General features: G+C 36.1%; 1 protein-coding gene across 5 annotated transcripts in view; it reads left to right on the forward strand.

Moving 5' to 3' along the window:
* LOC140153302 (voltage-dependent L-type calcium channel subunit beta-1-like) overlaps positions 1-14,952 on the forward strand; it is a 127,721-nt gene extending 112,769 nt beyond the window's left edge. For all 5 annotated transcript variants that reach the window (XM_072176021.1, XM_072176023.1, XM_072176022.1 and 2 more), the window contains 3 exons: positions 8,791-8,942; positions 9,798-9,893; positions 11,403-14,952. In XM_072176021.1, coding sequence (XP_072032122.1) covers positions 8,791-8,942; positions 9,798-9,893; positions 11,403-12,371 — 1,217 coding nt within the window. In that variant the 3' untranslated portion in view covers positions 12,372-14,952. The remainder of the gene's footprint in view (positions 1-8,790; positions 8,943-9,797; positions 9,894-11,402) is intronic.
* The last annotated feature ends 3,187 nt before the right edge of the window (positions 14,953-18,139 follow it).

An 18,139-nucleotide genomic window follows, 5' to 3' on the forward strand; every position in this document is an offset into this window, starting at 1 on the left:
ATAAACATAAGTACATTCTACAGGCAGTGTGTGGATGGCATGGCCACACACACATGTATGCACATCTGTTTTATAGATAATATACAGGATACTCGGGTGTTCAGGGTAAAATGAGCTGTTTAGTTATAGATTTAGCTTAGTCATTAAGTGGACAGAAGGCTTTGCTAGCATGCCATGTTATCGTACCAAGTTGTATGTAAGAATCGTCTAGAGGTGTCAATATATTAAATAGCAGGATGAGGTAGAACATGGCTGTATTATTTGTATGCATGTAGTGGAACCCAACTGTGTGCATCATGAACAAAACACCGCTGTATTGAGAGATAGCGAGAGTATGAGACTGCAAAAATCAATGCCAAACTGTGGGGATAATTTTGGGTACTAGCCCTGGGCAGACAGATGTTTACTGTCGTACTGATCAGGTTTGGAGCCTTTGAAGGCAACAATGTTGATGTGAGAACTTCATGGCCAATTTAATATTGCATATTTATCCACTGATCATGATTAACAAGTATAATGAAGTTATGGCAAAAGTGTTACTGTACTGTAGAAAAAGTAGGTCAAGGACTGGGGAGAAGAATCTTATTATCTTTATCAAATTAGTCACTGCCTTGTAATGCTGTTATATGTAATTGGTCATGATCTGTATCATCATAAAATGCAAACAAGAGCAGTTTCAACACGAACAAAATTTTAATTGGAAATCATATTATTAATTTCATTTCATTTTCTCAATCAAATGTGTTATGTATGCACCAAATTAAAAAAAAAATCTTGAAGAGCATGGCTGATAATATTGGATGAACAAAATAGCTTAATACTGATTGAATGAGCCACTGTGTCAAAGGGCATCACATTCTATACATCGAGACATAGAATAGTCTATTTTGCTTACTAATTGTACTAATAAATATGAGTTATATTCATTTTTGTTTTTTTCCAGGAAAGTGGGAATCCATTATTTTGGTTTCTGATTAGTCCTGAGACAACTTAGAGTCATGATTTTTAATCTCTTCCTGAAGCAGTTAGATTAAAAAAATACAACGTATGATACGCCTTAGGGTATGTGTATAGCTGGATATTGCCTTCATAACTGGATACTAACAAAAAGGAAGAAAGGCTATACAATTCCCATATAGATGGGTTTCATATTACATTTCAGTTTATCACATGCAAAAATGAGCCGTATTAATGCACAGACAACTATTATGTTATCAACCAGCTGTTGTATAACTAATATGTTACTGTAAAACATTTTATTTGGTCCCGCATTTTTCTTTTATGACATGTATGCATAATATGTGGCAGCAATTTAATTCTGTACCAAAGATATTTCTCTCCATAGTTAGATATCTTATTCGCATATTTTGCTATCTACTGATGATAGCATTAGCTTATATTCCTTTGGTAGCATATTTTGCTATCTACTGATGATAGCATTAGCTTATATTCCCTAGGTAGGATATTTTGCTATCTACTGATGATAGCATTAGCTTATATTCGCTAAGTAGCATATTTTGCTATCTACTGATGATAGCATTAGCTTATATTCCCTAGGTAGCATATTTTGCTATCTACTGATGATAGCATTAGCTTATATTCCCTAGGTAGCATATTTTGCTATCTGCTGATGATAGCATTAGCTGATGTTCCCTAGGTAGCATATTTTGCTATCTACTGATGATAGTGTTAGCTTATGTTCCCTAGGTAGCATATTTTGCTATCTGCTGATGATAGCATTAATGTAGGCTCCCTAGGAAGCATATTTTGCTGTTTACAGATGATATCATTATTTATATTCCCTAGGGAGCATATTTTGTTGCATATTAGAGATGGAATTAATGTATATTATCTTTCAAGTAATTATGGCTATCTACTCATGATAGCATTAATTTATGCTCCCTTTGAAGCATATTTTGCAGTCTACTGATGATAGCATTAGTTTATATTCCCTAGGTAGCGTATTTTGCTATATGCTGATGATAGCATTAGCTTATGTTCCCTAGATAGCATATTTTGCTATCTGCTGATGATAGCATTAGCTTATGTTCCCTAGGTAGCATATTTTGCTATCTGCTGATAGCATTAATGTAGGCTCCCTAGGAAGCATATTTTGCTGTTTACAGATGATATCATTATTTATATTCCATTGGGAGCATATTTTGTTGCATATTAGAAATAGAATTAATGTATATTATCTTTCAAGTAATTATTGCTATCTACTCATGATAGCATTAATGTAGGCTCCCTTGGAAGCGTATTTTGCTGTCTACTGATGACAGCATTAATGTGTACTCTCTAGGTAGCATAATTTGCTGCATATTAGTGATAGCATTAACCCTAACCCAACTAGGACTCACTAAAGCTCACTATTAAAAACGCTCATGCGTGCATGCATTCCACGGACTTGATGATAATCAGACCAAGTCATATATACCCAGGGAATCGCTGGTCGGGCCAACGCCACCTGTGCAGCTACATGCTGGGGATCTTCTGCGTGGCATGCGAGGGGTCCCAGGTTGAATCCGGGGTGCCAAGTGACTTTCTTCTTCATCTTCTCTCCTTTTTCGCTCCTTCTTTCCCTTCCGATAGCACAAAAACCACGGGTAGGGTTAGGGTTAAGCTATATGCATGTTTTCCCTATATGCCTTCTTAACCCTAACCCAACTAGGACTCACTAAAGCTCACTATTAAAACGCTCTGCGTGCATGCATTCCACGGGACTTGATGACGCAATCAGACCAAGTCATATATACCCAGGAATCGTTGGCGGGCCAACGCCACCTGTGTAGCTACATGCTGGGGATCTTCTGCGTGGCATGCGAGGGGTCCCAGGTTCGAATCCCGGGGGTGCCAAGTGACTTTCTTCTTCATCTTCTCTCCTTTTTCGTTCCTTCTTTCCCTTCCGATAGCACAAAAACCACGGGTAGGGTTAGGGTTAATGTATATTATCTTTTGAGCATTTTTTGCTATCTACTGATGATAGCATTAATGTAGGTTCCCTTGGAAGCATATTTTGCTGTCTACTGATGATAGCATTATTTTATATTCCATAGGTAGCATATTTTGCTGCCTATTAGTGATAGCATTAATGTATATTAATTATTATCTTTCAAGCATTTTTTCTACAGATGATAGGATTAATATAATACTATGTTCCCTTGGCAGCATATTTTCAGGCCTGGAAAAATGGGCAATTCGGGAATCTCCTTGCCAGGAAATTTGGTCATTTGGAGGGATAAATAAATTTATAAGAAATGGTGAGAAATCCTATTAAGTTGGAGGGAAATTTATCTCTCTTGCTGGGAAATAAACATATTTTCCAGGCCTGCATATTTTGCTGTCTAATGATGAGAGCATCAGTGTATATTCTTCTTGTAATGGTTACATGGTTAGAGGGGAAATATGGCAAACTTATCATTGGCCTATCAACCATATATATATAATTTATTTTATTACTCCATACTTTGACTATGGAAATAAGGTACAGAGAAAGCAGTTCTTGTCATTTGTGATTTACCAATGAGGTAGCATGATTTCATCATGAATATTTATGAGGTATAATAAGACATTTTACCTTCTGTCCATGATAGTGTTAACATAAGATCCATTGGTAGCATATTTTGCTGTATACTGATGATAACATCAGTATATATTCCCCTTGTATATATTTTGCTGTCTACTGATGATAGCATTATAATATATTTTCTTGGTAGCATACTTTGTCTCTGATGAATTGTCTCTTAATAGCATAATTTACATTCTCTGGTAGCATATTTTGCTCTCTACTGATTATAGCTATATTGTATTCTCTCTACATTCGAGTTGACGCAGCGGTAGTTCCCTCGCCTTGCACCACTGAGGTCCCGGGTTCAAGCCCGGCCGTGCCCAATGCGTGGTGAATCATCACAATCAGATCGCATCAACTAGGCTAGCTGCAGCCAAACCTGGCGCAAACCTATCCGCACTTAGATTGTAACATCCACCCATTTTCTGCAGCTCCCCAAATTCCATTGGGTGAAGGAAGTTTTTGATAACGAAACAACTAATCCCCAATTTTGATAGCAGGAGGAAACCGGAGATCCCGGAGAAAACCTGCGAGAGCGAGCATGGATCGGGATAAACCAAGTGCACATACAGGCGTTAGGCACGGCCGGGGCTTGAACCTGGGACCTTAGTGGTGCAAGGCGAGGGAACTACCGCTGCGCCAACTCATTAATGACAATTTTAATGACTTATCCTTCACTTGTAAGCAATTTATACAATTTTAATCATTTTGACACTTCGCTGGGATCACCTTTGATGATATTTTCTTGGTCTGATGCTAGCATTAATGTATTTGCTGTCTACTGCTGATAATATTAATTAATATTCTCTCAATAGCATATTTTACTATCTAGTGATGATAACATCAGTCTATTCCCCTTGTATACATTTTGCTGTCTACTGATGATAGCATTAATATAATTCTCATGTTAGCATACTAAACTGTGTCTAATGCTATCATTTGTGGAAGTATATGCTGTCTACTGGTGATATCATCAATGCATTCTCTCATGTAAGCATATTGATGAAAACAACAGCCGTACAACCACACCCCTACAAAAGTGTGTGTAGACCTTACTTCCACACCCAAACCCTATCTGTACACACCTACATTATACCACAAACTTGACCTAACTGAACATCAGACCAAAACAAAAACATTAAAGTTGGTTTTCTAATTTCTTTGAAATCAGATGCTACTGCCTAGTGAGTGAGTCAATAAGAAAATGTCATCATTATGTCTGCCTGTTTCACTGGCCTCATTTAACCTTGCCTTCCATTGGGCCCCCACAATATGAATAAAACATACAATGATGGTAAAACTACACGATGAGTTGTCAAAGGTAGCAAGTCACTCTCACACCAATTTGGCTTGACTTACGCATTATCAAAAATTAGCAAACACTGAGCTTAATTGTAACCCTTCTTCTGGGTGCAGTGTACCACTTTATTTCTACTGCAAATTTGGAACATGGAGTATCATATCTGCATGTAAATTTAACTCTATATCAGGATGAAGTTTTTAAAGGGATATTGAGAGATTTTGAGTTCAAAAGGTGTTTTAAACCCAGAATTTCCCACAGAGACCCTGCTCACATTTTAAAACGTTAGAATGAGAAAAAAATCATTTTGGCAAGTCGTGTGGATCAAATTGTCATTTTTGTATATATTTCAAGATCCCCTCCTGGGATCACAATTGTAAAACAATAGAAGTTTTTTTTTATCTAGCATCAGAAAGAACTTGCAACAGCACAGTATTAAAATTAAAAAAAATGTCAACCCCATGAAGTGTAAGTAGTGTGTAAGGGGTAATAAAACAATGCAAAAATTATCAGATCTGATGATTTTCAGAAAAGTTGCTGTTTTGTCAAATTAAACATGTCATTACAACTTTCTATGGTGTTTTGTGTTATAAGGAATTTACTGCATCATGAACTCAAAAAATTAAGTCAGCCACCCCCACAAAATCTGTGAATATCATCAGAGTTGTGGTCTCCGTAGAATCTAGCTCACATAATTAAAGAACATTCTGGAGAGAAGTTATGTGGAATTCTGTATAACCACGCCACAATTAGTAGCATACTGCTTGTGTAGATCAAGTTTTTGAGTCAAAAAGTGTACGTGCCAACTTGCCTTGATGGTCACGGAGGAAATGAACACTTCGGAAAGCAACAGATGGATGGCTGTACTTACAGGTTATAATTCTACCAAACATTATGAATCTTGACCTTTTCATCATTAAAATATGCATTGGCAGGTTTTGAAAAGCAGGGGGCAGCATCTTCATTCTCAAGTCTGAGGCCATGTGATATTTCAAGTCGGTTATGCAGGATTCATAATATCACTCAAAACAACTTTATTGTCATAATGTCTTATACTGGCATATCATTAAGCCAGATTTTAAAGATGCAATGGAATAATAGCTGTAGCATTGGAATAAAGAATACATTAATATCAAGTATGGTGGTATATAGCCATAGAGATTAACTGCTGTAATTCCTTTCTACTGTGTTCAGATGTCTTTATAGACCTCCATGCTTAATGCAGAGTGATTCACAATTTGGTGAGGCACCTTGTTGTAAATCATATCACACAACCGTCCTTGTAATGTTGAGTTTAAAGTCATCAGATTGAAAGGCTGTAAATCGGAGAGGGACATCATACTACATGCATGTTTGGTTTATATACTTGTATTAAAATATGCAGTTATAGTAAAATGGTATGTAAAATTATGCCTCCCCCCACACACATGTATAAATATCAGCGAATGTGGACAGAAATATGCACTTTGATGAGAGTTTTGTTAGCCTTATTACGGACACATGTTTGAGTTGCTTCGACTTTATTGCGGACATTTAGTGTTTTCCCTGTTGGGCGCGGAACTGAGGTCACTGACTAGCCATAAACCCCCAACTGTGGACGTTGTTTGTAATTCACGGTTTAGTCCCGGTTTTTGTATGCTATTTGTGATCTATCAATCTGCCAGCAATTGTGATACGGATAACTATGGTTCCTCTGTGTTAGCTGTTACACAGCGATTCACCCTCCCGCCCACAGACACACCCCTACATCTAACCACCAGCAAACAAGGATATGAAAAACACTACTATCCAAGTGCAGACTCGTCCTACTCTGGCAACTGCGGCCATTACAAAGTAGCTATAATGCTTTCTTATGGCATATTACGTCTAGAAATAGTGTCAATGAATCATGTACGTTCATGGCTCGTCCACAGATCCTGTGCATCCACTGTTATGCAGAGATATCTTGTGTGTGTCCTCATTTGCCAATGTTTACAAACACACCCCACTCACGCACAACTTGCTGTCCTCTTAGTAAGGAATTATTTAAGCTGCTTGTTTAGAAATTGTCCTTGGAAGCACTTGAAATGGGCGAAGTGAGAGCAGGTTGCCATGGATCATCTAATCTCAACTATAAATGTTTTGTTTTGTTATGAAGCACCTGTTAACCTTTTCAAAGACAAAATCCAAACTGTTTTATTATCTTGGTGACTGCTGTTTTTGATCACTCATTGCAAATCCTGTTCCGTGAGTGCTTCATTAATATTACACTAACATATATTTCCCCTGGGAGGAGTAAAATAGCTTCTTGCAAGTGTTTATCAATATCTAAAATTTCAGCCTGCGGATCAGGCAAAATTATTGTGAAGGTGCACTCACGTTAATAGTGTTTTCTCTGAAATAGCACATAAAATTAGCTATCGGAGGTGCGCTGTGGTACTAAAACATAGCATAAATCATAGGTGAAACAAGTGGGTTAATAAAAATGCAGGGTATACCACATAAATCTTCAGGTAAAAGCATGTTACATTATCATAAAAGCTCCATTTTAGTGTCAAATTAATTGATATGGTAAGGCAGGCAGAGTTTTGAAATAAGGAGGAAGAAATTTGTGAGCTAGGCTGTAGATTAATTAACGTTTTCATTATTAACTGTAGGGACATTCAATGAAGTAGAACTAATCACCAGAGGAATTGTTTCTAGTCAAAATGTCAAGGCTAATGGAGGTACACTTAAAGGGCTTTCTAAGAAGAATGGATGGCTTGATCAACAAGTGAATACTGTTTTCATTATATTAAGGAATGCATGCAAGATTAATATAGTCCAAATGATTTGCAGTAATTAATGAGACTTGCAGGTTGTACCAGAGTACACAACCCTCCCATATCGAATCAAACCCATTCATGTGAAGACAAAGGTGACTAAAAATAATGCAATAAGGTTAAAACCCCTTGATCTATTCAAATCCCTAATCATGTATCTTACTGCCAGTTTTTCATTACATGGACAAAGCAAGTTCCTATTTCTACAAATGGAAGAGTCAAATAATCTTGATTATAGTCTAAGGTTTTCATGCCATGTCAAAATTGTTAAATGGAAAGACAGGAAGAAAGTTGAAAATAGAAAAATGTAACCATATGCAAAATTTATATCACAAAAGGCCCTTTACATGTACCTAAGCATTGCAAGTATAAAATAACCTGGTGGGAAGTTTGAGCAATTTCATGACATAGTATGTAAGATAAATCTTTAAATACTGCATTAGTAAAAAAAAAAAAAAAAAAGGTGGGGGTGCTAGATTTCGTTACCATAGATCACAAGAAACGTTTAGTGCAGTATATCTGTATGTTACATTTGCTGTGACAATTATTTGTTGGATACATTTTCTGAGCATGTACTACTTTTGCATGTTTTAGTATAATTAAATGTATACATTTGTTCTTGATTTTGTTTATTGCCTGAATAGCAATTCTATCCAGTATAGGATTGTTTACTGAAAAGATACGCATAGGTAAAAAGTTTGACTAATACCAAGTTTGTGGTGTTTGTATTCCTGTTGATTAGCATTGGTAATAACATTAGTTAGCTTGTGTAGTTAATATTATTATCACAATTGTTAATTTTGTGGTATGACATTGTCTTTAATTTTTGAGATTATTTGCTAACAAATAATTCACTAAAAGTTAATTGAAGAGTGTATGAAAGACACTGTATTAACAGATTTTGTAAGAATGTTTAATTGTAGCATTAGTTGGATTTATATACTAACATATTTTGTTTTCCAGATATTTAATAAATGTGTAATTTCATGTAGAAGTACAAATAGAAATACTTTAGTGTGGGTACTAATGTTGATTTTAATCAATGTGTAACAGCCCTAAAATTCATGCAAATTCACACAAATAACATACCTTTATATGTTGTTCTTTTTCATCATGTGCAGCTGAAGTACAAGCAGAAATTGAGAGAATATTTGAGTTATCACGGTCCCAGCAGCTGGTTATACTGGACTGTGATACAATCAACCACCCTACCCAACTTGCCAAGACTTCACTGGCTCCCATTGTAGTCTATCTCAAAATTGCATCGCCTAAGGTAAGTGTCCAACATCTCGTTTCATGGAAGCTGTCGGACAACATTAACTATCTGATAATAGGTTGGTTGCAGAATGTGGCCTCGCGAACGTGTCATCGCGCAAGAATCAAGTGCGAAACATGGGCGGGGGCGCGTTGATGATACAACTTCTGGATAGTATACTAAAGGAACAGATCCCGAAAGTAGTGGCTAAAAACAATACCTTTATTCTCATTCTTAAACACTTCAATTCAAATAAATATATTAATCATAAGTAGACCTAATTTTAATCAAATCAAATCCTACATTTTATAAGGAATTACCTACAATCAAGGAAATTAATGTTGGCACACTCTGGCATACTAAATGTAAATCGTCACCCCTCTCCCCCAGTTCAATGTTGATGAAAGCACTTTTTCCATTGGGCTCTCCAGTCTCCCCAACATTGATTGTGGGGGAATGGGGAAGGGAAGGGGAAAGGAGAAGGTTTGTTCTTCTCATCAAACATAGTTACTAATTTCACTGAACTATCAGAGCAGCAGTGAAGAGTTCCAACATATTGTTAAGGTGTGCCAACTATTAATTTTGTTGATTGTAGGGCTTAGAATCGATCAGTCCCATTTTTGCTATGCACCTCTGATTGGTTCAAATTGCGAGGACAAGTATCGCATTGACGGGCACACGCTAAAGTGTGTGATATCATGTCATATCACACGGGTAAGAACCAATAAGATTGCAAGAACATACAAGTAGCACATTTTATATAAATAAATGCATGAAATGATGAAACCAGCCTGTAAGTAAAAGGTAAAACTAAAACCAGCCAAACAGACACTAATGCCAATGGATTGAACATGTTTCTCTTCCTCTACACAGGTATTACAACGGTTGATCAAGTCCAGATCAAAATCACAAAGTCGCAACATGAATGTCCAGTTGGTGGCAGCAGATAAATTGACACAGTGCCCTCCAGTAAGTCATCGCATGTTTTTGCATTTGGGTGGGGGTGAGGTAGGAAGGCAGTTGGCATGAGTTCAATTCTAATGAATAGATTAAACCTTGTATCGACAGGGCATGAGATGGCAGCTCAAGATTTATTTACATTTTTTATTAATTTGCTACAGTGTGTACCAAAATTATGGTATCCATCCATTTGACAATTTGCATATTACTTCAAATTTTGAGTTGGTCGACAATATGATGCAGTTGATGATCTTTTTCTTAAATTCTCACTATACAAATTCATATTTACTATAACCCACAAAGAAAACGTTTTACAGAAATTTTTAAATGTCGGGTATATAATGTTTAGTGTAAATATCATTCAGAAAACATTATTGAAAACTTGATCCAAAACATTCTAACATTATGTTATTATGTGGTGACAAAATAGTTGCAAAAAATGTTTCCCAAAAATATTTGTTGTGGCATGTTTTCAATTAAAACTTTTTAAAAATCCTATCATGACCATTATATAACTAGACATTAAAACATTTTGACCAAAACCAAAACGTGTTATAACGTTTTTATAAAACCTTTCTGTGTTTGCTGGGAACATGAGTTTCAATGTGGTACTTGTTCTGGGATGACTGAAAACAATTTGCTGTATCAATCATTTTGAGAAATCTTGAATTGGTATTGATGAAGGGTGTTATTGGTGAGATGAAAAATTGGAAGCTTTAGAATTATCACTTATGATAAACAAGGTGTTAACCGCCAACACCTAATTGAACTAGAAAGTATGCACCATGGTATGTTACTCCTGTGCATCCAACAAGCAATGTATGAAGGCTATTCCTTAATTGTGTAGATCATACGTATATGAGCAGCTTCTGTGGTTTGGTTTGGTGTTATTTTAAATGACTCAACCTTTGTGAATCAAGAGGGTTTCTGTGAAATTGTACTTATCCAATTACAATGTTGTTTTGATAAGCATTGGCTACCTGCATCTTCCTAAATCAAATAAGGATATAAGCATTTGTGTTCACATGTAGCTACTCTTTTGGGGAAAAAAGGAGAAAAAAGCCAAACTGCAAATATTGAAGATTGTGGTACATAGGTATTCAGAAATATAATAGCTCTGTGAATAAAGTGGTCCAATTTCCCAAACATTCAGAGTTTTTGAAATGCTTGTATGCATAAATAATTACAGGAGAGAGAACTGGTTGATATTACAACTCCATTTTTGATCCATGGCTTCATTTATTGCGTACATTTTGTGAGAATTAATTTTTGCACTTGGGTCCTTCTTCCACTGCAGTCTTCAACTCTTTATTTGTTTTTCAGTTGCACAAGGTCATTTTGCAGGTTGAGTCTAAAATTAAAAAGGGGTTATAGTTTGGACTGAGTGAAATACATTTGAATATAAATTCTAAATTGTGTTTAAAGTACATCATTATAGAGAATAATAGGTGTGGCCAGTGAACATATTAGAATTGACTCATTGATGGATCTTACTGTGTATTTTCTTCTCTTTTGCAGGAGCTGTTTGATATCATTTTGGACGAAAACCAATTAGAAGATGCCTGCGAACATCTAGCAGAGTATTTAGAGATCTATTGGCGTGCTACTCATGGTCCGGAGTCAGCATATCCACCCAAACCTTTAATGCCTCAGCAAAACTCCGTCTCTCGGACATCATCTCCGCTACATAACCCAATCCAGAATCTCTTATCTCGCGTAGGATCGCATCGAGACAAAGAGCGAAATAAGAGAAAAGGTGGGAAGGATGAGCATGATGGTCACGATAGTGATGCCCTCTATGACGATAGACAAGAAAGTGGTTTTGGTAGTGATCCAAGAGAACACCCAGACTATCCTGAAAGGGGGGATGATAGATTAGACCGTCATCTAAGCTCACCCGAGGAGCGTAGGTTGCGAGATTACCCACATGAGGCTGATCATAATAGGAGGCGTAGGGATTATGACGAACGCCATCATAACTCTAGAGAAAGGACTCGTGATCCTGAACGGGGTCGACCTGATTCAAGGGATCCCCGTGATAGAGATAGGCAGTATGACGAGCGGGATGCTGTGCGATATGAAAATGAATACCCGATAATCGTGGTAATCATAGAGAACCCCGTGAACATCGTAGGGGTCATCGTGACAGGGATCGAGAACACTTGCCTCAAGATAACCACAATGCAAATCGGTCTCGTGGTGATAGGGATAGATACCCTGAGAGACCGAGTGCAAACGGTCGAGGTAGACCACCTCGTGAACGTGAAATTGAAATGGAGGAAATGTATGCCAGAGTTCCAAGAGCTCCAATGGCATACCAAGATCCCTACCACTCACCAAACTATTCAGACATTAGAGAAACAAGAGGGGGGGCAAGAGACCGTGCTCGTCGTGATGCATCGCCTGCACCCAGGAACCGTGTTGCACGGCCGTGAAAACCCTCCCTCCTTGTTTTCAAGGTTTCAACTAGCATTTTTGCCTATATAATAGGTGTCAATTCCAGCTATTGTTGTAGCAGCCTGGTGTTCCCGCATCAATATGACCAGTGAACTGTGACCTTTGACCTCATGTAGACAAGTTTAAAAGGGCAGTTCTCTGTGTGATGTTATATCTCTATTAGTGTGACATTGTAGTAAAGGAATAATGATGGTTTACTTATGCAAAATAAAATTAATGATGGATATTGCAAATGACAGCAGCATTGTAGGAAAGCTTTGGATATAAACTCCAGCTTCTTGTAAAAAATAAAACAAAAGCTTATTTGTATGTAACAACCATATATGGCCATCATGTGACACCCCATGTGTTAATCATGTGACCATCATTCATTCATCATTTGAAACTTGTATGCTTCTGTTTCGAATCACAGCTAAAAGATAGAGATACATTTGATGTCAGATCGTATCATCCACTACAAGTATTCGACATGAACAAAATTGGCACATTGTGTTTCTTCTGTTTCTCATAGCACCATCAGTGACAAATATGTAGCATTAAGGAGCTCTTTCAATTTTGTCAGCCTAGCTAGCTTTTGGCATGTGATGATGTAACCATCACGGCGCCACCCCTATTATATTGCGATATTTTGATCTTGGTTGATATGATAGTTCATGTTGCTTCAATCCCCAGTAGTCCTATCCATTGTGACGTCGGCATGACCAGGATTGCTCAATACTGTATGCAAGTGCACGTAACTTTTGTTCAACAGTTCAATTTGGATTTACTGCTACTGGAGTTTTACATAAGCGGTTGTATTTGAAAGCTGTGGAAATAAGTAATTCTAAGAGTGACATGCTTCATGCATTAAAATGGACCACCGTGTAAATATATGGAGCCTGCACAGCATCTTAGCACCATTGTTGACATAGACATCAGGAGCGACTACGGTGCACTGCAGGGACGGCTACAGTTTCATCGGTAGCTTGACTAGCGAGTGACTTGCAACGTGGTAGTAGTAACAAGTAAACATAAAACAGATGATAAACTGACTTCTCTGTATGATTCATAAATGTATATGTACATGACTCAATACTTGAGAATGGGTATGCTGTATTGTATATATGTGAAGGTATATGGCTGTATCTGTTGTACAGGTTAATGGAGCTCTGTCATAGATACATTTATGATAATCACAACACCAAGGAAACTTGGGATGTGTGGTTAAGAAGTCAGTTTGACATGTGTTACAATGTGAGCTTGATTTCAAACCCTTTGTGGTGTGTGTATGATAGCCCATACAAGACAATGATATAATGGCGGAGCAGCATGGAGCTGGGTATTCAAACCAAACATGCCATTTGTCTTGTTGAGCAAATATCATTTTATTGAGTGCACAAAATTCTTGCCAAAGTTGATAGAAAAACAAAGCAAATTTTGGCATCGGTTATTATCGATTTGGTTGTCAGCAAGGCTAGCTTTACATTTTAGAACAAAAATGGCCGATGCATTTCTTTCTTTTTCGTAACACATTTTTGTGGATAAAAGAATCCTGGTGTAGTACAAGGTGATACATATATGTCGGGTATGTGATGTAAGCTGTAAATTAAAAAAAAAAAGAAAACCATTCAAAATTAATTTTTGTTTGAATCTGATATATCATTTTTTATTTAATAATAATTATATGGGGGAATTCATAATTAATATTTGTTCATATTTAAAAGAAAAAAAATTACAATCGTCAATTGGATTATATACTATACTACATCATATACTTGAAAATGTTATGAATGTGGTGACCGTGTTTTATATAAAAATGTCTTCTTGTTGTGTGTTCTTTCCCATGTCTTATAGTAAAATGTAATCTACATAGATATATCATCATATCACTAATAATATGCATTTATATGATATTACACGGTGTAAAGGACTTCAGTGCACTACTAATGATTCAGATATGCTTGTAGACCTTTATGTAATGCCACATGCTTTAAGGAAAAAACTTGCTTGTCGATCCTAAAAAACGATCACTTTTTAATCCCATTAATGGCTATTAGTAGTTCCAATCGTAGAGTAGTTAAAAATAAGCTTTGTTATACTAGGGATGTTACGGAGGAGTTAAAATAACACGTTAACGGACTTGCCCTGCATCCCCAAGTACGATGAGGATGGTTCAAAGTAGTACCGTACATCTTTTGTCATTTTTCCAACATTTTACCAAACATCATAATGAAAATAAGTGTTTATAGGCGTGACCTTGGCATACAAGCTGTTCCTAACATGACTGGAGCTATGTGTAATGTTTGCACTGGATTATGGTCGAGGTGGATTTCCATTTCTTAGTGCAGTCTTTATGATTAGAAACAGCTTGTTTTCTGATGTTTTTGCTTCATGTTCTGCTGTGATATTATAAAACAGTGAACAAAAAAAAAGATTCTGTACCTAAGATATATTGGAGTACTAGTTAGTGCGTAGTTGTAGGTAAATCATTCTTATTGTAGGGTATTGTACTCAAATCGCATTAGGCAGAGGAAGGTCATGTGCCGCTATCAAATGTTCTTGATATCCATTATTCGTACTAATGTTCCTAAAAAAAAATCAAATCACTAAAATACCAGTGCAATTGTATGCTGTTATTCCATCAGATTTTTTTTTCAAGGAGGAAAAAAAACACTATGAAAAGCGTAGAAAGTAATTCAGGGGAAATTCATATGCGCCAGAGCGCTCTGTGCGTGAAGTTTAACCAACTAGCATTTTTTGCCTCTATCTGTATATACAAATCTGTACATACATGTACATGCCTATAGTTGGAATTATTTCAAAGAAAATGAAGATATTTAGAGCTTGTAGTCCATACTTTTTGTGGTCAATCGTCTGTACGAATACCCAGGTTTTTCCCTTATTGTCATAAATTTTTATTTTTTGAGGCTGTAATGAGCATTTCTTAATAATGCCATGTTGCCATTTTGTGAAACACTGTTGCCAGGGCTGTACTGTAGATATTTAGATTTGATATTTAAAAAAGAAAAAGAAATTATTATTGAGCAATATTTCATTTCTTGAGTTTAAGTTCCATTTTATTGGCGACAAAGCAAACCAGTATGTCCGTCTACAGCTCAAATGTCTGTTGTTGTTTTTGTTGAATTGTTTTGTTTTCTTGCAAATGTTTATACATTTTTTAAAAGAAGTTCTGTATGTATCAGGCAATTTTGACTAAAAGCTGGCAAAAATAAAAAACAGGTAGTGGTTTGCCTGTAAGCAGGCAACCCAGATGTGTTCTCATATTGGTTGTATCTTACTTTTTTTCATGCATATGAATGAATATAGTATGCATAGCCAGTTATTTTTTACTGTCTTCTCTGATATATTTCATATTCTCGACAGAGAAGAATTAATTTTGATTGTGTTTTGGATGTATCATGATATTTATGGTTGAACTTATCTTGATGATTGTGCCTTTTAATGATTCGGTAGTAGTTTTAAGGACAGACGACAGCGGCAGCACCAGCAAATGTATGAGGGTATGTTTGTTTACTAATAACACAGTTGCTTATCTCCAATATTGGTATAAAAATATCTAGATTTTAAGAAAAAAAAAGTGCATCATGTTATTTATAAATCCCCAAATATTATCAGCACAAGATACCTGATTCAAATATTTTACTACTCAATTTACTATATACATCCAGATTTTTTCCTTTATTCTTTTTTTATTTTGTATTAATTTGGCCGGAATTGTACATATTTATATTATTCTTACAATTTTGAAGTGGTCTAATTACAAGAGAGTTTCAGTGGAATAGCTCCAATTTGGCATGCAAATTTTGTACGTTATTGATTATATTAGATTAATTAATATCTTTGTTCTTTTTGGTGGTGTTTCTAATCGTACGTGAAAAAAACCAAATGTGTTTATCCATGTGCTCTTTTTGTAGTGTTGTCATGCATTTTAAGTTTTGAAGCAGATTTTCAAAATGGCTGTTGAAGATCTCGCTCTCATGCCACAATTACATCACTTTCAAATATTTCACCAATTTCCGTGCTGCGAGCAAGCAACAAGATAAAAACAAACATGTCATTACAGCTACTATTTTCCTACTTTTACACGCACATTTTGCATGCCTCATTCTTTCTTGAAAATGGTAGGATTTTCCAAAGTTTTCTTTAAATATGTGTTTTGTACCAAATATGGTTTGTAAATAATTAAATCAAGGCTCACTTGGGTGCCATAATGTATATTTTCCCTACTTATTTTATTTTGTTCAACCACATCGCTGTTTCAAAACTTTGTGTAGTATCATATTTTTTTACTTACATTGTGAATTTATTCACCAATTTACGAAATGGTGTATGATTGTCAGTAGAATTTAAGTTGTTGAGGATGCCTTCTAGTCACATGCTGGCAGTGTATGCCATCAGTCTTTTTCAGGTGACAAAATACTGAATTTGCTTTTTCTGAAAATTATGAAAGCCTTTTTGATGAGCCACTGATGACGTATCATCGATGCGGCACATCTACACTATGCACAGTGAAGATGTACACATCGATGATACAATCATTAAGGCTTACAGGTTTTTTAGAACAGTTCTATTGTCTATAGTAAGGTAGATACCATCTAAACCAAAGGATACTGCTGCTAAAAGCTATTGTACCAATATGTGGTATACACACCAACATTGTACACAAACTACAGTACTTCAACATCCATGTGTATTGTTTTGGTCTGTCATGTACTGTACAGTTTTGGTCTGTCATGTACTAAACAGTCCCGGGTGAACAGTATTGTAGAAAGCGAACAGTACTGTGTACATTGATATGTGCATTGGACTTGTATGAATTCATCTGGTTGTACTCCTGAAGCTCAACATTTTTAAATTTGGACCTTTATAACAGTTTACATGATTAAAAGTCACCCAATTCATTAGTATGGCAATGTAGTGCATGACTTTAAAAGCAGAGTCATGATTGGCTAATTGAGTCTAGGGTGTATGATTAAATCAGGTCATGGATTATCAGCAATTTATCAACTTATCAGCAAATCCAGCCGTTTTCAGGTCCCACTAGCAGCATGTGTTAGGGAGTGACAGATTTTAAAATGAGGAGCTGCAGGTGATAATCACCCAAATTTCACAAAATAGCCCCTTGTGAAAAAAGAGGGCTACGTTTTGTTAAATTTGCTGAAAATGTCATCAAGAAGTATTTTAAGCCATGTGGCTTGAGGGGTTGATATCGGTGTATTTGTATGTGAGTAGAAGGCATATTATTGACAATTTGACTACCCTAGTGGTAAGCCAGGATTGGAGCTTTCCTTTGATTGTGTACACATTAATTATTTGAATTTTCCATAATTTATTGTTGTTTGAGAATGTAAACAAATGAACTGCATTCAAAGATCTATATCACAAGTACCATGACTCCTTATGTAGTAGGTATGGCCTTAATAATAAACCTGGTTTAATTACAAATGACTGGTCAAAAGAGAGAATTCCAAAGTAAAAGAAATGATGAGTGAACAACTTTCTGGCAAGTTATATCCACTATATAAAGATTAATCTGGGACACATCTTAAATGATTTTAAAATGGTCTGGGCCTTCCCATGTATAAATACAAATTTGAATTGTTTCCTGTAATATCATATAGCTACATCAAGGAAGCCTGCAGTGTCAAAGACATTTATCAGAAGTAACATCTCTTACATGGGAGTACACAAAATACCATTTAATCGCTCTGGTTTGGTGTAACTTAACCTTCAAGTTCAAGTTGTGTCCCATGCAAATTTGATAAATTGTTGTCTTCAGTAACTTTTCAATTTAAGTG

This window comes from Amphiura filiformis, chromosome 5 (assembly GCF_039555335.1).
Source record: "Amphiura filiformis chromosome 5, Afil_fr2py, whole genome shotgun sequence".
In the NCBI taxonomy this organism is placed as follows: domain Eukaryota; kingdom Metazoa; phylum Echinodermata; class Ophiuroidea; order Amphilepidida; family Amphiuridae; genus Amphiura; species Amphiura filiformis.